The sequence below is a fragment of the Cetorhinus maximus genome, chromosome 14 (assembly GCF_964194155.1).
Source record: "Cetorhinus maximus chromosome 14, sCetMax3.hap1.1, whole genome shotgun sequence".
NCBI classification, from domain to species: domain Eukaryota; kingdom Metazoa; phylum Chordata; class Chondrichthyes; order Lamniformes; family Cetorhinidae; genus Cetorhinus; species Cetorhinus maximus.
The window spans coordinates 108,120,925-108,146,568 of NC_135892.1; the positions used below are offsets into that span (position 1 = coordinate 108,120,925).

The 25,644-nt window shown below is 39.0% G+C and overlaps 1 protein-coding gene across 1 annotated transcript in view; it reads right to left on the reverse strand.

The window, feature by feature from the left end:
• The window catches only part of nrbp1 (nuclear receptor binding protein 1), an 89,277-nt gene that overhangs the window by 31,191 nt on the left and 32,442 nt on the right, over positions 1–25,644 (reverse strand). The window contains exons 7-9 of the mRNA XM_078557447.1: positions 3,750–3,833; positions 1,618–1,676; positions 130–228 (exon numbers count right to left, since the gene is read on the reverse strand). Of these exons, the coding sequence (XP_078413573.1) occupies positions 130–228; positions 1,618–1,676; positions 3,750–3,833 (242 nt within the window). The remainder of the gene's footprint in view (positions 1–129; positions 229–1,617; positions 1,677–3,749; positions 3,834–25,644) is intronic.

The following is a 25,644-nucleotide window of genomic DNA, read 5'->3' on the forward strand; positions in this document are numbered from 1 at the left end:
TGGTACAGGAGCAAGAAAAGAAACAAGTGCAGGTTGATTCTCTGGCTACGTTTACGGCTAACTGGATATGTTCAAAAAGCTGAGTACGTGAGCATTCAACTTTTGTAGTTGAGCCGATACAATACTTACTCGCTGCAGCGTATCTTCTAGTGACTGAATTGCATTATTGATTGCTTCTTGCGACACGTATGATGATTCTCCATTACCCTGGATCTCCAATACTGCCATCTAGAACACCAAAAGCCAGGAGTGACTTGATAGATTCACACAAATTGGACAAACTGTACTTCAACTATTGTGAAGCAATCATGATTGCTAGTATGCAAGTTCACTTCTGATTATCCTTCTATTTTCCATACTCCTTCCTGCCACTGCATTCCCCCCCCCACCCCAAGTAACTTAATTAAATCACACAAGTTACATTCTACAATGGACATATATAACTCATAGGAAAACCCACTCAATGGGCTTTGATGTAAAAGTTTACCATATTACAACATAAGGTTGAAAAATTACATCCAAGATAATTCACAATTCCTTCAGCAATCCAATATTGTTTTAAGGATTAGTCCTACCATCAAGGCCCTCAAGCGCTGCATGGTGATAAAAGTGTTATATTTACTTTTCTGCTTTAATTATTCTTAATTTTTCCTTGCACTGTTCACTATGTAGTTTTGTATGTCAGCAACCACCTAGTTATTTCACCAGAAACAGCAAATGTCAGTGAGTTATTCAACCATGGGGTTAATAATCCATATCCACACATATGCACTTTACATTCACAGTGATGTCATTGGAAAGGAAACCAGAAGAAGGAATTTTGGTGATGTTTTAGTTTCCTTGTTGGGAGAAAAAGGCGGCCAGATGTAGGACCCTACTGCCAGTGTGTTCCTGTTACACTGCATAGCCACACAGCAGCCTGAAAGGTACTGTGCAGGCCTTGTTCTGTGATAAATAACGCATACTTACAGCAAATTTTTTTAAAAAATTTTTTTAAAAGGGGACATTTCTGACCACTGCCCCAGTTCAGATCAAACTGGGATTTTCTGATTGTGTTGCACTAGAGGTGCATTTACCATCATCAGAACACTAAAAATTGACCCCAAAAAAATGTTATGAGATGGAGAAGCAGGAGATGGGGAAATTAGGTAACATCCCAGAAAACCTTGTGATGAAAATAAAATTCAAGAATCAGTCTGCCCGCAAACACAGATTCCCATTCCTCAGGTCAATAAAGAGCATCGATCACTACCGAACTGACTATGGGAAGAAAATCACTGCAACAATGTAGTTACTGGGTTTGCAATAGAAGGAAACCTTTCCCAGCCTTGAATAGCTATCCTGAATGAATGACAGTGGCTAGAATAGAAAACAAAGTTTGTTTATATCATCTGTACACCAAGATTAAAAAAAAAACTCCCTGAACATACTGTACCAACATGACTATTAGGGGTGATAAGACTAATCTTGGAGTCCCCAAGAGAGAGTGGTGACGGGGAAGAGAATAACTTTTCTGATTTCACTGCATTGCAGCCAAGCTCAAGCTTTTAAAAAAAATATAATTCAATTTAATTCCCCCTTTCTCTCAAAAGATTTCCAACATGGATTACCACATACCTCTAACGCACACATTCCAAATGAATAAATATCAACAGCCGTAGTCACATTTGTTACAGCTGTAAAAGACAGAATATATCACTATTAGATTACTAAAACTAAATTGCACTTACATTTTATGAAACCTTACTCGAATACTAAAATCCTAACAAACAAATAAAACAGCACCGTTCTCAACATAGGAAGCTCTACTTCCATTTCCATTTTGTAAGAATGTGCAAGACAGTTTGAGGGATTAGATAGCACATCCATTAGAAAACAGGCCCTTTTAGGGTTCACATCTAGGTTAAAATTCAGCAAAATTTGTTGGATTAAAGACTTCAATTCCACCGTTTGACAATAAACTTTAGATATTTGCTTGGAAAGAAACTGGCATGTTGGGTGACCATACTTAGAATAGGCTGACTGGCTTCAAGGGACAAATTACCTCAAGTTTTGGCAGACTTGACTGAGGATGCCTGCAACTATGTAAGTCTTTGGTGGTGCATTAGCTGACTTGAATGTGAATTATAGCTATTAAGCTCAAATAGGAATTATGGTATTGAAGGAGATAATCAAAATCTTAGATAAAGGAAGACAGGAATCATTTCCACTTTCTGCAATGCTGCTCATGTGCATCCGCCTCAAGATGACATGATTTTTCCATTCGACAAGAACACAAAGAGTTTCAGATAAGTTAATTTGTACTTCAGGCTCTGAAATGTTACCTATAGCTTTAAGAAGTCTGGGAACTAAGTGCACTATATGGCTGTACCTAACTGCAGGCTTTTGCATTAGAACTGGAATCAGAGAAGATTCTGTTGTAATCATCTGCACAAAAATCCTAACAAACAAATAGAACAGCATCATCCTCAACACAGAAAGCTCTACTTCCATTTCCATTTTGTAAGAATGTGCAAGACAGTTTGAGGGATTGGATAGCACATCCATTAGAAAACAGGCCCTTTTAGGGTTCACATCTAGGTCATAATTACATGCCATTAACAAAACTGAAGGTACTCTTTGCCAAGTCTCCGGAGAAGGTCCCTGCTCAAAAGCTGTTTTACATCTGGTGCAAAGCCTTTTCAGCTGAAAACAGTTCTTCCTGCAGCAGTTCCAATGTTTCACGCTAGGGGTGATTTTGATCAACATCCAGCTGAAACAGCAGTATCAGTGGCTAAACTATCGTAAACGTGTCATTAAAACCACGTGTACGGACAAAGCCTTTAGTGCTTTCATTATCAATTTTGACATCAGACAGTACTGCAGCGGTTAAAGAACTCTGAACAAGATTGACTAAATGCAGGAGGTGGCTGTCTGACTTTAGGAGGATCCCATAGAGTCAACTCGGAACAATGTTCAACCAGTGCAACTTTTCTCCCATGCCTTCCACTTAGAACAGATTCAATTTCTAATCTGAAGTAGAAAGCATGCATTTTGAAATAACCAGAAAGCAAAATCTTTGGATTCTGGTTACTAGAACAGGAAACTTAGGCAAGCGTATAAGTCATTAATTAAGAACAATTTATAAAGGATCAAGAGAACCGCATGAAATTAACTTGTGCTATAAAAATAAAAATGTTAAGAAATACTAAGACTACATTCCGTGACTTAATTAAACAACAAAAAATCACTAATTCCCTCTGCCAGTGAATGATTCAAATATAACTGTCTGCAGGCAGATTCATGGTTAAAGGAATGGGGGAGGGAAAGGGAAACAGATCTACAATGAGAAGCCATGGAATTCTACTAATATCCCACATGTAAATTGACATAGCTTGAGTATAAACATTTCAAGTGGATCACAAGTCAAAGCCATAAGTGGGACATATATAGAAGCCCATAGCTCATCATTATCTTATTGATGTCACATATCAGTTAAGTGACAAAAATAAAGTAGCTTACATTCCCATAAATACAAAAAAAAAAATCAGTGATCTCCCATATTCAGCAACAGATGGCATTTGTTCACTCCACCATTTGTAAGAAATTTCCTCCAAGGTAAAAGGAAGAAAAATCAACTTAAATGGAGATTGGCAGATGGGATATGACCATGAGACAACCTTTATTCTATTTGTCAAACATTGCTTTATGCCCCTATTCAATCCATATTGTTATTATTGAGCTTAATTAGATTGTGAATCGATGCTTACCTCCATATTCTGGAGCAAAAAAGTGCAGGTTCTTCTGTTCCTCTCTACATGTTTTCACGTGGTTGTTAATTGTATCAGGTGCAACTGCGAAAGATAAAATGTTTGGAAGTTACAGGAAACTGAAGGAAAAAAGCTTTATACAATATTGCTCCTTTACGATTCAGTCAAATATAGGGATTTGGCTTTTGGGAGCAGGGGGTGAGGGTTGGTGTTGGTGGCAGAGGAAAAAGACTGCAGTACTCATCAAATCCTGCATAAGGGAGTTTGTTCCTCCTACCCCAACTCAAGGTTCTTATTGGACTTCTTGCCTGGGTGGATGTTGGTCACTCCAGTATCTCAGAGATACTTTCAAAAAGAAAAATTGATTTTTTAAAAAGTTATTTTCCCTTTGCTATTTTGTCGTTAATTTTCTGCTCATTACCTCTATTGGGTGCAACAGGCTCCATGAATATCCCTCTCAATGACGGTGGAGCATGAGCACAAAAGTCAAGGCTGAAGCATTTGCAACTATCTTCAGCCAGAACTGTGAAGTGGATGATCCATCTCAGCCTCCTTCTGAGGTCCCCAACATCATAAGTGTCAATCTTCAGACAATCCAACTCACTCCAATGTTATATCAAGAAATGGCTCGATGCGCTAAATACAGAAAAGGAAGGCTATGAGCCCCAACATCCTGGCTGCAGCACTGAAGAGTTGTGCTCCAGAACCAGCCATGACTCTCGCCAAATTGTTCCAATACAACTACAATGTTGGCACCTACCTGACAAAAAGCGGAAAATTTCCCAGGTATGTCCTGTCCACAATAACCAGGACAAATCCAATCCAGCCAATTACTGCTCCATCAGTCTACTTTCAATCAAAGTAACGGAAGGGGTCATCACAGTGCTATCAAGCAGCACTTACCCACAAAGAACTTTCTCCCCAGTGCTTAGTTTAGGTTCTACCAGGCCAAGTCTCTCCAGACCTCATGTACAGCCTTGGTCCAAACATGAACAAAGAGCTGAATTCCAGAGATGAAGCAAGAGTGACCACCCTTAACATCATGACAACATTTGACCAAACGTGGCAGAAAGGAGCCCTTGTAAAATTGAATACATGGCAATCAGGGGAAAAGCCTCCACTGGCTAGAGCTAAGCCTAGTAAAAAGGAAGATGATTATGGTTGTTGGACAGCAAATATCTCAGCGCCAGGACATTGCTGGAGTTCTTCAGTGCATTATTAGCAGCCCAACCACCTTTAGCTGCTGCACAAGATCAGAAGTGGGAATGATGAGAGTGCGATGTTCAGTTCCATTCACAACGCCCCAGAGAATGAAGCAGCCTGTCCCCATATGCAACAGGACCTGAACAACATTCAGGATGGAGTTGGTAAATGGCAAATAACATTTGTGTTATAACAGTTCCAGGCAATGACCATCCTTAATAAGAGAGTTCAATGGTATTACCATGATCAAATCCCCCACCATCAACATCCTTAGGCTCGCCACTGACCAGGAACTTAACTGTTCCAGCTACGTACATTTACGATGGCTGCAAGGTTGGTCATTCTGCAACAAGTGACTCAACTAACTCCCCAAATTCTTTCCCACCATGTACAAGACATGAATCAGGGGTGTGATGGAGTACTCTCCACTTGCCTGGATGAGTGCGGCTCCAACAATACAAGCAGCTCACCAGCATCATCCTTGATTGAAACCTTATCCACCACCTGCAAACTCTGTTGCATTGTGTATCATGTACTTCATCAGCTCACTCAGGCCTCTTTGACAGCACCTCTCAAACTCTACCACTTAGAAGTACAAGGGCAGACAGGAGCGCCAACGCTTTCAAGTTGCACACCATCCTGACTTGGAAATATAATCGCCATTCCTTAATTGCCACTGGTTAAAACCCAGGAACTCCTTTTTTAACAGCACTCCCTCACTACACCACACGGATCGCAGCAGTTTCAAAGTGGTGGTGAACTGCCACTTTCTCAAGAGCATTTAAGGATGAGTAATAAATGCTGGCCTTGCCAGTGATGCCCACATCCTGTGAAAGGATAAGAAAATTCAGTGAGTTTAGGGCTATTTGACTAGAGGGAGCACCAGAAGCAAACCAACACCTGTCCTTAACCAGAGTCCAGACATGTGCACTAACGCCAAAAGAGCAATCTGGAGTAGGAACTCTGACTAGTTTCAATGTATCCAATTCACAAACGACAAAGCCAATTCTGTGCCTCCACCAACACCCAAGCTGAGTTCAGTGGATTTTAACAGAGCAGAGATCAGCCTGGGTCATGCTATATATTTTCTATAAAAAGGAATATTTGGTGCTGATTTAAGCAATCAAATGTTTACTTTGCAAGAAGTAAAGAACAGAACCAAGTCAGTAAATTTCAAAATGAAAACCTAACTACAGTTTAAACAAACCATTCAAACAACAGAGTTCATTATATAACATCATTTGTTGTCGTGAATCTACAAAAAACCTGTCTATTTTCAACTTGTATAGCAGAATACACTTGAACAAAATTAAGGCCCTCTAGTTGCAAAGTTCTTATCTCAACATTTACACACAACTATTTCATCAGTCATATCTTTAGCTTTAAAAAATAAACAGGGTCTTCTATTTCAGCTGTTGAATAAATCAAGTTGGCAATTTCAAGTTGACTAACTATGGAAGAAGGTCAATTTTATTTCAGGATACTCATTAGAAACAGAATATACACTTCACCTAAAGCAAAGACTGTTTACTGCAATGGAACTGGACAATGCTGTGTTTTCCATTTCTCGGAATTCAGCCATCTCAGACAGTGAAATTTTTTCTTGGCACAGCAAATCTGACAAGGTTTGTTTCTACAAAACAATTGTTACTGTACAAAATCATTCTAATTAAATAAAATTACTACCTACTCCAGCACCAAGTAGAGCCAGCTGTCTAGTTAACTTTCACCTATATGAAGCCACCTTAGTGACTACTTAATATCATGTCTAAGAAAAGTTTTATTCTTAACTGTCAAGAGTTAGAAATTAATGATTTATAATTAGCTTTGTGCCTCAAATCTAACATTTCAGTAGGTAGAAAAAGTTCAATTGCTTAACATCAGGGTAATAACTAACTGATATCTGCAACTGGTTTCGGACCTTGATTTTGGTTACAATATACTTCTGTACCAGTTCAGTTTGTCACTAATTGCTAGCTTTTCAAATTGGAGCAAAAATGAAGAGCCAGCATACATTTACTTGTATGATCAAACTGTATCTGATCAGTCTGCGCATCTATAAACTAGAGAGAATTAAAATGGTGACCAAGTATGTGTGTGAGAATTCATATATTCAAGTACAATTGTGCTTGTTAAATTTGAAAATCTACAATTGCTAGTTTGCATAAAGCTCAGACTGGTGGTCTGCTCTGCAGGAATTTTGAGGGCAAACAGTGGATAAAACTTAAATCAAACTTAAATCAAGACACCAACCAACAGAAATGCTTCCATTACTTTATAAGAAAAATAAATACTCATTATAACACTGTGGCATGGTTAACGGGTTAATCTAATTCCAGGAAGGAACCTGACCAGTCAACTTAAATCTGGTGACACGGGTCAACAAGCATCCAATGCGCTTTAAATTGTGCAGAAATTGGACCACCTATGCAAAGGAGAAAGATAATATCTGATTTCCTACATCTCAAGGATAGAGGTAGACCAGAAACTGAACTGGACTAACCATATAAACTTTGCCTTGACTACCAAAGCAGGTCAGAGGCTGGGTATTGTGTGGCAATTAGCTCATTATCCCCATTCCTTAAAGCCTTTCAACCACCTACAAGGCACAAGTCAGGAGTTCCTTGACCTGAAGCTCTAACTCCATTTCTTATTCCACAGATGCTGCCAGACTTGTTGAGTGCTTCCAGCATTTTCTGTTTTGTTTCAAATTTCCAGCATCTGCAGTATTTTGCTTTTTGTAAAGATGAGCAATAATAACCGGTGCCAGCAACACACACGTCTAGAGAATTACTTTTTTTTTAAAAAAATGAACCCAGTTATTATAGTGGGGAAAGATTCAACAGGACACCTACATATCTTTGGAGCAGGGGAATTTTACATCTCACTAACAAGTGATAGATACATTTTTGGTCATGTTTTTCTTATCAGCCCTCCTTTTATCACTATTGCAACTTGTTAGGAAATGACCTTGTGGTGCTTCACTAGCCAAGAATTACAATTGGCATATCACTAGTTTATTAACTGTGGTGTCTCTTGGTATTTGAATCCAAGGAGAAAACAAGAATCAAGACATTTATGAACTTAATGCAAGCTACTGCACTGTCACTTATAACTGTTGCTGAGATTCTTTTAATCAAATAATAGCCATGGTTTATGATTTAAACCACAGCCTGACGGAGTATATGTTCTTCTGCTATCTGAGTTCTAGGAGTTGACAAGGGCACTCAACGTATTTAACTTTGGGATCTGATAAGATGGAATTCTGTTCAATCACTAAATAATGCTACAATACTAGATATGAGAAACAGAGCCATTCTCTGTTCAGAAGCAAGGGACAACAGCAAAAAAACTGTTGGACTGGGGTGTGTTGGGGGAAGGGGAAGGGAAATGGGGGAAGGGGAAGGGAAATAAAAAAAGCAGACTGGGTGACCACTTTGCAGAACACCTTCGGTCTGTCTGCAAGCCTGACCCAGACCTTCCTGTTGCTTGCCATTTCAACACACCATCCTGCTTACATGCCCGTCCTTGGCCCAATGATCCAGTGAAGCCCAATGCAAACTGGAGGAACAGCACCTCATCTTCCGATTAGGCACCTAACAGCCTTCCGGACTTAACACTGAGTTCAACTACAGACCTCTATCCTCACCCCTTATTAATTTTTTTGTCTACTTATTTTTAAAATTTATTTTTATTAATCTATTCATTGTTTCATCCCCACAATTTTTATCCCTTTTTCTACCCTTTTTTCCCCAACCACTGCCCCCTCCCCCAATCACACCTCCAAATGGGCCATCTTGTTCCATGTTGTCCTTGCTGTGCTATTAACACAATCTGCTTTCTTACCTTCATGCCACTATCTGCTTTCTTACCTTCATGCCACTATCAGCACCTTCTTTAGCCCTACCATTACCATTAACACTCCCTTTGTCTTTATGTCCATGACATCTTTGTCAATCTCTCTTTAGCCCCCACCTATTGCTAACCTTCTATCCAGTTTCACCTGCTCCACCCTTCAAATAGTATAAATTGTGTCACATTTCTACTTCTCTTTAGCTCTGAAGGATCTCACGGACTCGAAACGTTAACTTTGTTTCTCTCTCCACAGATGATGTCAGACCTGCTGACTTTTTCCAGCATTTTTTGTTTTATTGCTGGACCATGACTTACAATTTCCTCCTGATCTTGGTCAGCTAAGCAATTCTCCTTTTCTTGTAATAGACATTTGTTCAATATTCACATCCAAGGGACCACTGATAATCACAGTAGGTCTCATTCATTCAGAAAATTTAAAAAAAAGACTCAGCTTCAACTCTATACTAACTTGAAGCATTTTATTACTGCTAACTGATATTCCAAGATTGCTCTCAGTTTATTGGAGGATATGTTATTTCAGAATTTCAGGAATATACTGTAGAGCAGAATGTATTACTCAGTAACCAAGGCAGAGCTGTATACTCATTCATGGTCACAAGGTCTAACTGCTGCAAATAGGTGTGTACTCAAGTCAATTGGAGGGCAATAGCTGAAGATGTTTCTCCATAGGCAGTTGGCTGTAAATACTCAAATCCTCTTCAAGGTCAGAGCAACCCAGCGGAAAATTCATGATATATACAAAATATACACCCCCCCCCTCCCAACATATTTGGCTGTTATTAAAGTTACAAAACCTGTTCGACAAATTTAGTGCATTTTGGTACCTATTTACAAACTGAGGAATGGATAGTGCAATAACAGGATAACCAAGAGATCAATACATTGATTCAATTGTATATACGTTAAAAAAAAATCAAAGAAAATGCTGATACACTTCACAGCCACCAGATTATACATCTACAGAAGCTACAACATGGAAAACAGGCCATTCAGCCAGCCATTCTATGTTAGTATTAACATTCCATGTAGACAAATAGTCCTAATATTTACTTGCCTTGCTCTGATATTGCTTTTCATTCACCCATATATCCAATCTAATCTTGAGTATTTACATAATTTCTACCTCCAACATTTCTGGAAATGAATGCCACAACCTCAACTCTGATCAAAGTTTCTCTCGCTCTCTGTTCTTAATCTCCTACATTTAGTCTTGTATCTTGCTCCAGACCCCTCAGTTACTGGAGCTCGTTTGCTTCCATCTACTCAGTCCCATCATTCCCCAGTTTTAAATGCTATCACTTTTAATATGTGCCTTCCCAATGAAAAAAAAAAGACTTTTCACATATTTCTTCAATGGAAAAAAAGAATATCCACTTCTTTCCTTGGGATCATCAGTAGGACGGATGCAAAATAACAGAAAGCAGCTCAGAATATAGACAGCAGCAGAGCAAACAAGGAGAAAGATAACCAAACAGAACAGTTGGATCTTGGATTGAGGGGAGAAAGAGTGATGAGATTAATATATCATAAACTGGGATGACAAAGTTAATATTTATTCAGTAGAAAAAGCAATGTTGCGGCACTAAATCATTCTCAACTTTCCAAAGACAGGATTATCAATTCCTTAAGGGACGAAAACATTGTCTCCTCACAAGGAAGCTCCTGAAGTATGTAGATTCATGCCAATTTATACAAAAATTAGGAGAGAGGAGCGCTGTCTTTGAAGGATACCAGGCCAAACAGAACATGGAAGAGTACAGATATCAATTTTTTGCTTCAGTATCTTAGGACATCAGAAAGTATTTGATTATTGTTTAAGTCACAAATGTAGCCAGGTAAGTGAAGCAAAAATCACATCAAAAACCAGGAATTTCTCGGTAAATATGCCAAGAGTCCCAAAGTAGACATTGTAAAAAAGGGATGGGTTAAGAGGTCACGCCCCTAAAATGTGTGTTTTGAATTCCATTTAGTTCAAGGCTTCTCCCTTGGTTAGATCATATGGAAAAAACATTCAGTGCAACAACATACAGCCAGAAGATAATTGGCTGAAATCAGACTTCTGTTTTAAGCTTCAAATTACACAGTCAAATCAAAAATAAAATATTGCACCTTGTGGGGAACATACACCAGCTTACTTTCAAAATATAAGAACATGTTCCAGCAATTATTTGCTACAAATCTGAAGTCTAACAAGTATTGTCTTTCTTGCCATCAAGTAGCTCCAATAGGACACTTGCACAACAATTAAAATTAAAATGGTGGAACTACAACTACAAGTCTCATTAATAAAATCCATGTACTGGTAACAGTTGGCAGAAGACAAACTATGCTGAATGGCAACTTCCAGAGACAAATCAACCAATGTGATTGACCACATAAGCTACCATAGGATAATATTAAAACAAGGAAGTGATATCCATTGCATTTCTCAGAACATGCTTTAGTATCGAGGGGTTCACTAGACTTGCACATTTTGTGTACAAAGAGAAAACCAGGTTAGGCAGAGAACAATGTTTAATCTTCCTGCCAGCTCAACTATCTGAAATAGTGATTCTTGTTGGAATGTCAGTCCACAGCCCTCCAGTACCTGTCCCAAAAAGCATTTGTTGTACACGAAGCCAGCTTCAGAATTGAGTGTTGGGAAAAAATTTCATCAGCAGAATCATCAAACCATACAGGAATCGGTACTTCACGATGTAAACAACTTCAAGCAAAACTCATTAGAGAGCAATTAGAAAGAACTTGGCTCATTCCTGTATGTCTCCCTTTTATTGTTTTATAAAAATGTTTTTAAATATACACCATTTTAAAACCAACTCATTGGAAAAAAACTCATATGTTACAAGTACTGAGCAATCATTTGTGTATTCTCCAAAGGGCATGGAATTTATAAAAATGAACTGGCAACCTAGGATTCTTGTTGACAATAAAAATCTCAAGCATAGGTGTTTGCAAAATATATTCATCAAAATCTTAAAAAAGGAGCTACGTACCATATATAGGTCATTTAAGAGACTTCATAACATATCCTTGTTCCAATTATTTTTCCCAAATCCTCTACTGAGGGTGGGGGTGAAGGTTTTAAATTTAACTCTGAGGCCAAATAGCGGATGCACAAACGATATTGATGCCTATCATAGGTGCTGCCAAGGGAATTAAAATCCTACTGCAAGAGGTTGGAAAGTCAGTCAACTTATTTGCCTCACATTTCAATGGCAGAGCCAGTAAGGTACATACAAACAAGGAGCAGGAGTAGGTCATTCGGCCCTTCGAGCCTGCTCCACCATTTCAATAAGGTCATGGTTGATCTGACTGTAACCTCCCGCCTACCCCCGTAACCCTTCACCCCCTTGCTAATCAAGAATCTACCTCTGCCTTGAAAACATTAAAAAGACTCTGCTTCCACTGCCTTTTGAGGGAGTTCCAAAGACTCATTACCCTCGCAAAAAAAATTCTCAAGTCTGTCTTAAATGGGTGAGCCCTTATTTTTTAAAACAGCGGCCCCTATTCTAGATTCTCCCACAAGAGGAAACATCCTTTCCACATCAACCCTATTAGGACCCCTCAGGATCTTAAAAAGTTTCAATTAAGTCACCTCTTACTCTTCTAATCTCCAGTGGATACAAGCCTAGCCTGTCCAATCTTTCCTCATAGGATAACCTACCCATTCCTGATATTAGTTTAGTAAGCCTTCTTTGAACTGCTTCTAATGCATTTACATCCTTCTTTAAATAAGGAGGCCAATACTGTACACAGTATTCCAGATGTGGTCTCACCAATGTACAACTGAAGCATAACCTCCTTACATTTGTATTCAATTCCCCTTGCAATAAACAATAACATTCTTTTAGCTTTCCTAATTACTTGCTGTATCTGTACACTAGCCTTCTGTGATTCATGCACTAGGATCCTTTGAACCTCAGGGCTCTGCAATTCTTCACCATTTAGATAATATGCTTCTGTTTTATTCTTCCTGCCAAAATTACCAATTTCACATTTGCCCACATTATACTCCATTTGCAGATCTTTGCCCACTCACTTAACCTATTCCCCTTTGTAGCCTCCTTATGTGCTGTTTAAAATTTACTTTCCTACCTAGAAAGAAGTATTATCCCAAAAAAGAACAGGGGTGTTTACTCTAGTGATCTGGACATTCATCCCTCAATCAACACAACTCTAAAACAGATTGCCTGGTCATTATCATAAAGCAGTTTGAGAACACTTGCAAACTGACTATCATATTTCCTGTCTTACAGCAGCGACAACACTTCAAAAGTACTCAATTGTCTGTAAAGCGCTTTGGGACATAATGAGTTGGGTAAAGTGTTATATCAATGCAATTTCTCTTTCTTTGAGGGCATGAGTGGAGGATTTTTACAGGGTCCTAAAAGGAGGGGCAGAAAGGAAGAAATCAGATAACATTGCAATTCTACTAGTATCAATTTTGGCAATTGTGACTAAACATACATTGCAATAGCCTGAAGCAAATTTTAAATTTTGAAAGCCAAATACATGAAAATGCTAGAAATATAAAATGAAAATAGAAAATGCTGGAAACTTTCCCACAGATGTTGCCTGACTTTTTCCAGCATCTTCTGTTTTTATTTCCAGAGCAGATGCCTATTTAAAGCCAGTGTTGATCAAATATGGAATTTTAGAGCTATTTTACTTCAATATTAGTTTGCTCAAGATCAAAAATAGGATTTGCGAGAAATCAAAATTATCAAATGAATATAGGTTGGATTAAATCCAAAACCTGAACAAGAAGAATTAGATTTTTGGCGGAAGAATCAATAGGGGCAGAAAGCTATTGACTGGAACTTTGCATGCTGTACATGCAAACTGTACATTTTCCCATTGTATAAACTCTGACAGTAATCATAAGGTTGATTGCATCTTATTAAAAGGCAAACTGGATCTACTTTTCAGATATACATATTTAGCTATAACCCTTCATTTCATCTATCTTACAAAGTTATCAACAGCAATTCAAAGTGGGTAATTCATATTGAAGCTATCTGGCAAAGGAACTGGGTGCCATTGCAGATTTTCACGCTGTCATTATATTTCTAATGACTAGTTTTGAATCCAGTCTATAATCTGTCTGCTGTGAGAATCATACTGAATTGTGGCAAAGCCCATAATAGGAAACCGCACCAAACTGCCAACAATGTTTAAACAGAAGACAAAGGTGTTTTCCATTATGTGCAGAAGTATAACAACTGCCATTGGTGGGAACTTTCCAACATTTGTGGGGCTCTATCATGCCAACAGACAGCAAAAATCTTGGAAGATGCTCGAAAACTAAATGAGGCCATTTATATCATCATCTCTGGTAATGTTTTTGTCAAAGGAAATGAGTGGAGCCGATTTCTCCCACTAGCTTTCAATTAGAGTGAAGACTTGTTATTGATTTAAACCCATACAAGTTAGGAGTGTATTACCAACATGAACCAGTGAGAGAATTGGGTGATAATCACCTACATCAACTGCCACAGACATTTTCAGTCCCTTTCCTTGTTGTGATTTCATCTAATACAAGGCCAGTAAATGACATAGAAACGCTGGTCAATATAGGACAGCAAATATATTCAATAACTTCACTAATGTATAAACCACCATATTCCCTTAACAGATCTGGAATATCTAGAAGTAGGAATCAAAGGCTTACATTTGAAATAGTTTTATTCCTCAAAGTAAGTGACCTTACATTTATACAACATCTTTCACATCCTTGGGACATTCCAAAGTGCTTCACAGCTAATGAGCTGCTTTTGAAGTTAATTGCATATTTTTAGATGATGACATCAGTTAATTTATGCAAAGCAAGGTCCCATGCATGGAAATGAAATAATTAACCAGCCAATCTCTTTCGGAGGTGTTGATTGAGGGATAGATGTCGGTCAAGTCACTGGCAGAACTGTGTTGTCCTTGGAATAGTGGCATGGGATCTTGTCTCTTCCTGCACAGGCAGGCACAGTGAGTATCAGATTAATGTCTGATTGTGCAACACTCTGTGCTAAAATGTCAACCCAGATTACGTGATCAAGTCCCTGGAATGAGGTTTGAACCCATAACCTTCAGAGTTCAAGGGGACTGTGCTAACACCAAGTGTCAGTGTAATCCAGTGGTTCAAAGAGCAAGTAAAATAATACCAGCTTGCATTCTCCAGAACCTCAATCAGTTGGTTGAACTACAGTTCAACACAAGTGTTCTTTCTCTGCACTAGCTCCCAACTAAAGGGTCCTGGATTTGAATTTCAGAGCTGCTGCTCACATGAATCTGCCTGCTTCAGTGAATGCACCTCAAGGTCACTCTTCAGAACACATGATATTGGGTCAAATTTGTCTTGAGGGATGACAGGAGGAAAGGAGATGCAAGTTGCTTCAGTTGAATATTATTCATCGTCAGCCAATAATAATGCATCATGGTAAACATTCACCTCTCTGAAGGCCCTTCCACCCTGCCTACTAATGTAATGTAATGGTGAATTGTCTACAAATAAACAAAAATAAGAGCAGAAAATATTTTGAAACCGGTGTATTTCAGTAACTTAAAAAATTTGGCCTTCCTAGGACCCAAAATAGCCATTAGGTGAAAAAATAGATTACGAATATATTAGTAAATAGCATACATGGCCCAAAATTAATTTGTGGTTAGTAAGTGTACGAATGGCTTCATCCAAACAATTTTTCTAATCGCAATTTTGTTTCAAGATGGTAGCTGTTGCGCTTCAGCAATACTTTAAGTGAATAGGTGGCTGAATCTGATCAAGGGAAGGTGTGGTTAAAAGTAAGATCTTAAGCACTGGGCAAATTGGTGGCCGATCACTAATTCAGAGGAAGTTGGTTGGTGCCAGTGCTTGCTTAAAATAAGTGCAGAGCTGTACCAAATTAACTGTGATATTCTATTCTATGCAAGTGGGTAAAAAAAAAGTTCTCATTCTGAGGACACATTTTGTTGTACAATGTTAACTCTCTACATTAAATTGTCACTTGCCAGACACTGCAGGAACATCCGCATGAAGAGAATAAAGCTCAGGAAGGTGTTATTTTATGGAACTCAACTCATTTTACAACTACAACATAAGGGTTACAAACTCCATATAAAGCCAACATTTTTGTAGTGTAAACACATGCACTCATGCAAGAGCTAAGACTGCTAAGCATTCCCAACATAAATTGCTTACACTGGCACATTTTAAAAGCTAAAGACAAACATAACAATACACAGTCACATCACAGGAGCCGAGAAGTGTCTCACCATTAGCAAATATCCTATGAAAGACTGTTCGCAACAGAGCGGCCGTAAGCGGGAAATAAAACAAGAATTTGATGAGTGATGGAACAGCGAGCATTCGCAAATACAAACAGCTGGGTTAGAACCACTGAAAGCTTCAAACCAGACACTGCCTATACTGTAGCTAGATGGAAAAATGATGGTGGGTGGGGGAGGGTTGGATGGAAAGAGGGCAAAAAATTAGGTGGGGGGGTGTGGGGAAGGAAAGAATAGAGAAGAAAGGGGTGAAGGATTGGGGGGATAAAGGAGAAAAGAAATTGATTTTGAGATACATGAAATATTGGTGCAGTACTCTTGTTTAACTCATTTTTGTTTAACTTATAGTTTCCTCTAATGTGAGCTGAACAAAAGTTTACATAGAGCAATGTATTTTTCAGCCCTCGTCTCGAAGCTCGAAGAGGAAATCACTTACCATAATATTTCAGGTGAAAAGGAGATTTCCTACACAACTTTTAGTCTACCACTAGCATTGCTACCTTGGAGAAATAATGGGATGGGGTGGCAGGTGGACATGGATTCTCTTCAATTATGCAAAGTAATTGCACTCTGCAATAACTAGTGTTTTATAGTTTTGTAAGAGTGGAAACATTTCCACATTTCCAATTTGAAAAATGACTATTTTAAAATGGATTTACATTTCAGAAATTGCACTGAATTCTAGTGCTAAAAATCAGATAAGTACTATAGATATGAAAACCTATCACTTCTAAATTCACTGCTACATCTCTCTCCTCATCTATGCCTTGAAAGTCTTATTTCTTATAACTAGGACATTCTAAATGACAGGTAGATACTAACATCTTCAAAACATGCTTTGTCTTGCACACAAGGAAGAGCCCTCTGCCTTTGGATAACTGGAATTGCTGCATGATATACCCTTCAGATTGTTATAACCCATGAGTGTGGACATGTGGAGGGCCAAAATTGTCCTTAAAACAGGTTGACAAGGAATAACGAAACTAAACCTGATTAGGGTTAGCATCAGGAATGAAGATATTCGAGCATGCCATTAACTGAAGTCCAATTTGCCAGCTTCAGCCAGTCTCTCAAATAATGCAAAGCAATAAATATATAAACCCCCACCTCTACAGACAGGAACAGTTGGTTCACAGTATTTTTCCAACTGGAGGGATAAGATTATATCACCATGAAATGAAAGGTAGAAATGCGTTTGCCCATCCACTTAAAAAATGAAGATGCTGGAACTTGATCTTTATAGAGGTTGAGGACTGTTAATCTGTGATATTTTCTCCTATAAATGGAAGATTAGCTGTAGACAAAGAGAACTTCATCTTATTCTTTGGTGCCTACTCCTGCTCCTAATTCGTATGTATTTATGTTTTTTTTAAAACTTAAGGCTGGTGCTCCTTAACCTCAAGAACTTGCACAAATGATGTTTACTGATTAATTAATTGAAGAATCATTTCTCCAAGTCATACAACGCAACTTCAGGTATGGACTCAAAATTGGGCACATCATTTGAAAGCTTCTGAGATGGAACTCCGCTTAGGCGTTTTCCACGCACAACAAAAAACATGGATAACTATCAACCTAACAAACAATAGACTGAGTAGGTAAAGAGCCAGCTATAATTGGCTACAGACCTTAAACAGTTACATCATCTTGCATAAGGATGCTGGCTAATGGCACTGAAGAATTGCCTCATCCAGCTACCTAGAAAACAATGGGATCACCATGTGAAAGTCATAAAACATTTCTCAAAGTAAGCCAGATTTTCATGGGGGGGTGGGTGTGGAGGCAGTGGGATCAGAAAGAATGGCTGGGAATTGAAAACATTTAATTGTGCATATGGAAAGCCAAGTATGAAGTTCCATATACACCTTGAACATCAAAAGGCCAACTGCAGAAACAAACAGGCTTTTAACACAGCTCCTGAAAAGGATTTTGACAATTTTTATTCTTCCATGGAATGTGGGTGTCACAGGGCGTGTGGATGCCCATCCCTAATTGCCCTAGCAAGCCATTCAAAGAGCAGTTAAGAGTCAACCACATTGCTGTGCGTCTGGAGTCACATGTAGGCCAGACCTGGTTAAGGATGGCAGATTTCCTTCCCTAAAGGACATAATGAACCAGATTGTTGTTACAATCAATGAAACTTACAATTACTGAGGCTAGCTTTCAATTCCAGTTTTTGATTAACTGAATTTAAATTTCACCAGCTGCTGTGGTAGGATTTGAATCCATGTCCCCAGAGCATTAGCCTCTGGATTACTAGTCCAGTGACATTATCACTACACTGTCATCTTCTCTGTTAACAGGAGTCTTCAAAAGTGGTCTTTTGGCAGCAAAACCATCAGAATCCAAAGCCTCTCAGCATTCCTGCAGATTGCAATTCCAGCCCATCGAATCAGAACTAGAGCAATAGAGGTTATTACTTCTTTAAGTTTCTGATCGCCCCTGTACTGAGGGGCTCATGAGCAACATCCAAAGAACTCAATGCAGGAAGGCAGCAAAATCTAAGGGAGTCTTTGGCCATTGTCCAGTTAACAGAAGCCAGAGTGGTGTGTGGCCAAACAAGGCCAAAGCATAAGGCAGGCAGAGTGAAATTGTGTTTTTGTTTTATAGGAAGTTCATTGAAAAGAAAGCGGAGTCCAGTATTAACAAGATGCTGAATGGATTCCAAATTACATTTTAGCAATGCAAGGAAGCCTAACCTATTGTTATTTAGGGGAGTACTCATTAAATGAGCAAGAATCTTTGGGAAAGAATAAAGATGGAAGCCCTGTTGCCAAAGCAGCAAGGGAGTATTTTGTGAATATTCACAGGACAGCACACCAAAATAAGAAAAAAATTCCACCCTGGTGAAAAGTAGAGCCTGTTGTATTGATAGATGGTACAATGAACATCCTGCAATGTACTGAGGATGGGCAGTGTCACAAAAGTGGGATGTTTTCATTGAAGTATCTGTTCAGCCTTTGTGGACAATGAAGAGATGAAAAGTTGACTGATTTAGTCAGGATGAAGTAAAGCTATTGCTACAATAGAAGTACAAGCATTTCTCCATCAAGTTGTAGAAACCCTGTTGGTAGCGAGTCCAACGATTTCTCTGTGCACTACAGATTTCATAGTTGAACCATGGGAACACTTAATTCTGTGATTCGCACAGTCTTTCAAGTAAATTCCGAAATCCACAATCCTCATTGAGTGGTAACATGGACACTCATTGCCTGTGTTTCTTAAATCATAGCAGTACTGTACAGATTTAAATTTACTGAGGATATGATGGCGACAAGTGGATTCTAGAATTGATCGGCACCTCGAGATGAAATTCAGCATACAGATTCTACAGCTAAAACTGGTGGCTATTGTTCTGAAAATTAAGTCATTTTAAGTTATTTAAACACAATGAGAGAGCAGGTAGACAAGGTCTTTTGGTAGGCCAGAGGGGTGGGTGGGAGTCAAAGTTACTCCAATATGACAACTATTGCAAATTCAGAAGCAAACCAACCTTTCACAACAGACTTGTGCAGCAAAGCAGGTTGATGCATAAATGGAACCTAGAGGCTTCTGTCACAAAAAACTGAGAATCTTAATTCTGTAGGTTGCATTTCTTGCGAATAGTGTGCCTCTGGCTGGCCACAGTGGCAAGTGTGCTGGTAATTAGCTCTAGCTTCACATACTCTTTCAGCTGATTAAAACTTCAGAAATAATCCTGCACACACTTGGAAGTACCCACATAAGCTCTACGGACTTGTGTAAGAAAACTGAGTGTAGATTTCTCAGTAGCTTGAATTGAACTCAAACTTAGTGATGGGTTGCCACCTTTCCAAACACCCAGTTGATCAAAAGAAAAAAAATCATCTACCCTTCTTCAGGTGGCTTGCAGAAAGATGATCAATTCCATCAGAAACCAAACGTGGTTGAAGACGGAAGGATGTTGATCCAGCTATTTAAAAAAACATTTGGAGCCCTAGGTTTTTTTACGAGGCATAGAGAAGTTATAGTAAATCTTTATGAATCACTGATTAGATCATAGCTAGAGTATTATGTCCAATTCTGGGCACCACCCTTAGGATGGATCTCGAGGTCCGAGAGAGAGGAGATTTACTACAATGATAGCAAAGATGGGGGAATTTCAATTATTTGAAGAAACTAGAGAAGCTGGGATGGTTCTCTTTTGTACAGAAAAGGTTAAGGTGAGATTGTGACGGGTGTTCAAATTATATGGGGCTTTCCAGAGTAGAGGGCAAAGATGTTTACATTAACAGGAGCATCAGCAACCAGAGGAAGATAATTGGCTGAAAATGCAGGGGGAAATTAGGAATTATTTTATACAGCAAGTTGTTTTGATCTGGAATGCAATCCACAAAAGGGTGCTAGAAGCAAATTCAATAACAATCTTCAAAAAGGGAATTGAGTAAATACTTAAAAAGGAGAAATATACAGAGCTATGGGAAAGAAAGCAGGGGTGTGGGACTAATTGGATAGATCTTTCAAAGAACTGACAGAGACACAATAGGCCTAATAGCTTCCTTTTGCACTATATTTTTTAAAAAATTTGTTCATGGGATGTGAGCATTACTGGCAAAGTCAGCATTTACTGCCAAATCAATAGCTGCCCTTGAAAAGGTGGTGGTGAGCCACCTTTTGCTACAGTCCATGTGTTTAAGGTACAGCTACAGCTCTATTAGGGAGGGGGGTTACAGGGTTTTGACCTAGCAGTGAAGGAGGAGCAATATAGTTCCAAATCAAGGTAGTGTGTAACTTGGGAACACCACCACCTGCAAGTTTCCCTCCATGTGTCTGCTACGCTTGCCCTAGGTGGTAGAGGCCATAGGTTTGGAAGGTTGTTGTCGAAGAAGCCTTGGCGATTTGCTGCAGTGCATCTCGTAGATGGTGCACCAGTGATGGAGGGAGTGAATGCTTAAGGTGGTGGCTAGGATGCCAATAAAGTGGATAGCTTTGTCTTGGATGGTTTTAAGTTTGATTATTGTTGCAGCTGCACTCACCTAGGCAAGTGGAGAGCATTTCATCACTTCTGCCTTGTAGATGGTGGACAGGCTTTGGGAAGTCAGGAAGTGAGTTATCCAGCAGAGTTCCCAGCCTTTGACCTGCTCGTATATCTACAGTATTTATACCCCGGTCCAGTTAAGTTTCTGGTTAATGGTAATCCCCAGGATGTTGATCGTAGGGGGAAATTCAGTAACGGTAATGTTATTGAATGCAAATGGAGCTGGTTAGATTCTCTCTTGTTGGAGATGGTCTTTGCTTGGCATTTGTGGGGCACAAATATTACTTGCCATTTATGAGCCCAAGCTTGCATGTTGTCCTGGCCTTGCTGCATGTGAACATGGGCAGTTTCAGTATCATTGACAGGTCCTCAGATATTGAACACCACGCAGTGAACATTCCCAAGTCTGACCTTATGTTGGACGGAAGGTCATTGATTAAGCAGCTGAAAATGGTTGGACCTGGAACATTGCCCCCAAGGAACTCCTGCAGCAATGTCCTGGAGGTGAGATGCCTCACCTTCATCCAATGCAGAGCTTCCCCCCCATTCCAAATGACTTCAATTTTGCAAGACCCCCGATGCCAGACTCAGTCAAATTCTGCCTTGATGTCAAGGGAGTTACTTTCACCTCATCTCTGGAATTCAACTCTACTATGAGAAATGGCCATATGGTCAAACAAATCTATTGCTCCCTGTACAATTGCACTTGAATATCTATATCCTTCTATTTCCAGAAAAAATGAAAATGTTCTCTTAAAACCACGTATATATTTCCCCTTTACCTATTATACCTCTGCAGTGCCTTTGCACATTTTTCTAAAGGTGCTACATAAATGCAAATATTTAAATTGAAGTAACAATCTGGGTCGACATGATTTATTCTATATACCTTTAAATGATTTTCACCCCTTCCTGATTACTCTTTAGATTCAATCTCCAGTGTCTCTACCAGCTGCAGATTGTGCTATAATACACCCCGCAGCAACTCACTCAGAGCTTACTGAGACAACACTTTCTCGTACCACAATAGCTACCTCAAAGAAGAGGAATAAGATCTTAGGAAACCATCTCCAAGTCACAAATGCACTCACTTAAACATATATTGCTGTTCCTGCATAATCTCAGGATTAAAAATCAAATTCTTTACCTAACACCAGTGTGGAAGTGGCATCACCAAAACTGCAGCAGTTCAGGAAGGCAGTCCACCACTACCTCAAGGACTACTACCAGTACCCATAACCCCTGGAGCAATGTTGTGTTCTGTACCCTCTCTAAAGCATGTACATCCTCTTTGAAGTGTCATGATTAAAACTTGCCATAGTACTCATGTGGTCTCGATGGGCAAAATTTTATGGTCCCGTCGTGGTAAGGGCGGGGCCAGAAAAACTCGGGGGGTGCTGGAAAATTCCACTGACGGGAAGGGCCATAAAATTCCGTCCTATGTTGTGAAGCCTCAACCTCTGTAGACTTGTATTCTAAATGTACCTATAAACCCAATGTTCAGTTAATTCCTTCACTACATTGTCTCAATATTGAATGTGGCAACTATATTAGTAGCACAGATTCTCTAATTTCTCATTAAATTAATATTGCTCCTTTACATTTGCCTGCAGCCGATATTAATAAATCCTGCTCCAAATCATGAATTACAATCTCTATCCATGCATCTCTTTGCTTTGTGCCAGAACAAACACCATTTCTGCAGATGAGAGATAGGAGAAACTAAGATTCAACTGATGGTTTTGCTTTTGGTAAACAGCCTATCTGCAGCTAGGCTTTGCTATACCATTGTAAACAGATACTTTTACATGCTACGTGATAGATATGAAATCGGATATGGGGACAGGCTATTTTAGACCTGGTAATGTGTACTGGGACAGGATTAATGAATTCTCAGAGTGAAGGATTCTTGAGAGAAGAGTGATCATAACATGATGAATTTCATATTCAGTTTAAGGACCAGAAACTTGGGTCTAAAACTAGCATCTTAAACTTAACTGTTTATTTCAATTTCAAATAAGGCAATTTCAAAGGTGTGAAGGCTAAAGTGAATGAGGAAAATAGATCACAAGGTAGGATGGTAGATAGGCAATGACAGACTTTTAAGGAAATATTTCCTAACTCTTTCTCAATGGAATATATCTTTGATCGAAAGACTTTGAGAAAGATGAACCATCTGTGGCTAACTAAGGAAGTTAAGGATGGTATCAAAATGAAAAAAAAGATGTACAATGCTACAAAAATTATTGGTAGACCAGAAGATTGGGAAAATTTTAGAACCAAAGGATGACAAAAAAAAAGCCAGGGGTGTGGGGGTTGGGAATTAGAATCGGAGAGTAAACTAGCAAGAAATACAAAAACAGAAGTGCTTTTACAAGTATATAAAAAGGAAGAGAGTTCCTAATGTAAATGACAATCCCTTAGAGGACGAGGCTGGGAAATTAATAATGCAAAACAAGGAAACAGGAGAGGCCTTGAACAAGTATTTTGCATCTGTCTTTATGGTGGAAGACACAGAAAGCATCCCAAGAATAGTGGGATATCAAGAGGCAAAAACTTAAAATAATTATCAGTAGAGAAAAGGTACTAGGAAAACTAACAGGAAGAAAGGCTGATAAGTTCCCTAACCTGATGATCTGCATCCTAGAGTCTCTAAAAAGAAGTGGCTACAGAGAGTGTGGATGTGTTGATCGTAATCTTCCAAAATCCCCTAGCTTCTGGCAAGGTCCCAGCAGATTGGAAAATCACAAATGTAAGGACCCTATTCAAGAAAGGAGGGAGAGAGAAAGCAGGAAACTAAAGGCAAGTTAGTCTAACATCCGTCACTGGAAAATGCTGGAATCCATAATTAAGGAGGTAGTAGCAGGACATTTAGAATATCATAATACAAACAAACAGAGTCAATGTGGTTTTGTGAAAGCAAAATCACATTTGACAAATTTATTAGAGTTCTGTGAGGATGTAACAAGCAGGATAGGTAAAGGAGAACAGGTAGATGTAGTGTATTTGGGTTTCCAAAAAGCATTTGATAAGGTTCAGCATAAAAGGTTACTGCACAAGATAAGAGCTTGTTGGGGTGATATATTAGAATGGATAGAGGTTTGGCTAACAGAAAACAAAGAGTCAGGATAAATGGGTCATTTTCAGGTTAGCAAACTGTATGAGTTACCACTAGTTATCAGTGGTGGGCCTTCTTTATTTACAATCTATATTAATGGCCTGGATGAAAGGACTGCATATTGTGGCCAAATTTGGTGATACAAAGATAAGTGGGAAAGCAAGTTGTGAGAAGGACACTGTCTACAAAAGGGTTCCAGATAGGTTAAAGTGAGTGAGCAAAAATTTGGTAGGAGTATAATGTGGGGAAAATATGAGGCTGTCTGCTTTGGTATGAAAAATGGAATAGCAAAATATTCCTTAAAATGAAGAAAGATTGCAGAATGCTGCAGTGGAAGGATCTCTAACTTCATACATGAACCACAAAAAGTTATCATGCAAGTACAGCAAGTGATTAGAAAAGCAAATGAAATGTTAGCCTTTATTGCAAGTATAAAAGTAGGGAAGTCTTGCTGTAACTGTAGAGTGCATTGGTGAGACTGCATGACAATACTGTGTACAGTTTTGGTCTCTTTATTTGGCGAAAAATATACTTGATTTGAAGCAACTTCAGAGAAGGCTTTCATGAGGAAAGGTTGAGTAGGTTGGGAGGAAAGGTTGAGTTGGCTGGGCCTATGTGTTTAGAAGAACGAGAGGTGATCTTATCGAAGTCCAAATGATTCTAAGGGATGGATGCTGAGAGAATGTTTCTCTTCATGGGGAAATCTAGAATGAAGTGACACTGTTTAAAAATCAGGGTCTCCCATTTAAGACAGAATGGAAAAGGAATTTCTTCTCAGAGGGTCGTTTATCTTTGGAATTTTCCACCCCAGATAGCGGGGGTATTGAATATATTCAAGGCTGAGGTGGATAGATTTTTGACTACAAGGCGGTCGTGGGTTATAGGGAGATCGGTGTATGAGTGAGACCATGATCAGATCAGCCATGAATTCATTGAATGGCAGAATAGGCTCAAAGGGCCTACTCTTGGTCCTGTTTCTTATGTCATTCCGTCTGATATGCGGACTGATTGCCCAATCAAGATATTGGCATAGAATGATAGTCAGGAGGAACGGATTTAGCAACACTAAGGCACCTGTAAGTTTTGGCAATGGCATGATGTCTTCTCAAGGTGGCAGGGGAAGCTTATGCATCCTGAATGACCAACTTGTCTTAACACAACTCTCATCTCCAGCCTTTTTTTTTGTTGATGCTATATTCATTGTTCCACTTAGCTCTGCTCAGCTTAATCTCAAAACACACCTTCATGTGTTCTTCAAATCCTGACTACATACTAACCACCATTTCTCATTCTTTAAAGCATTTCGTAACAGTGGAACTTTTCCTCTATTCCCGTAACTTCCTACAATCAAAGGCACTTCATTTAAAGTTTGGACTCATCTAATCATTACCTTGCAATTTACCTAGCCCTGTTGCACACTGTAATCT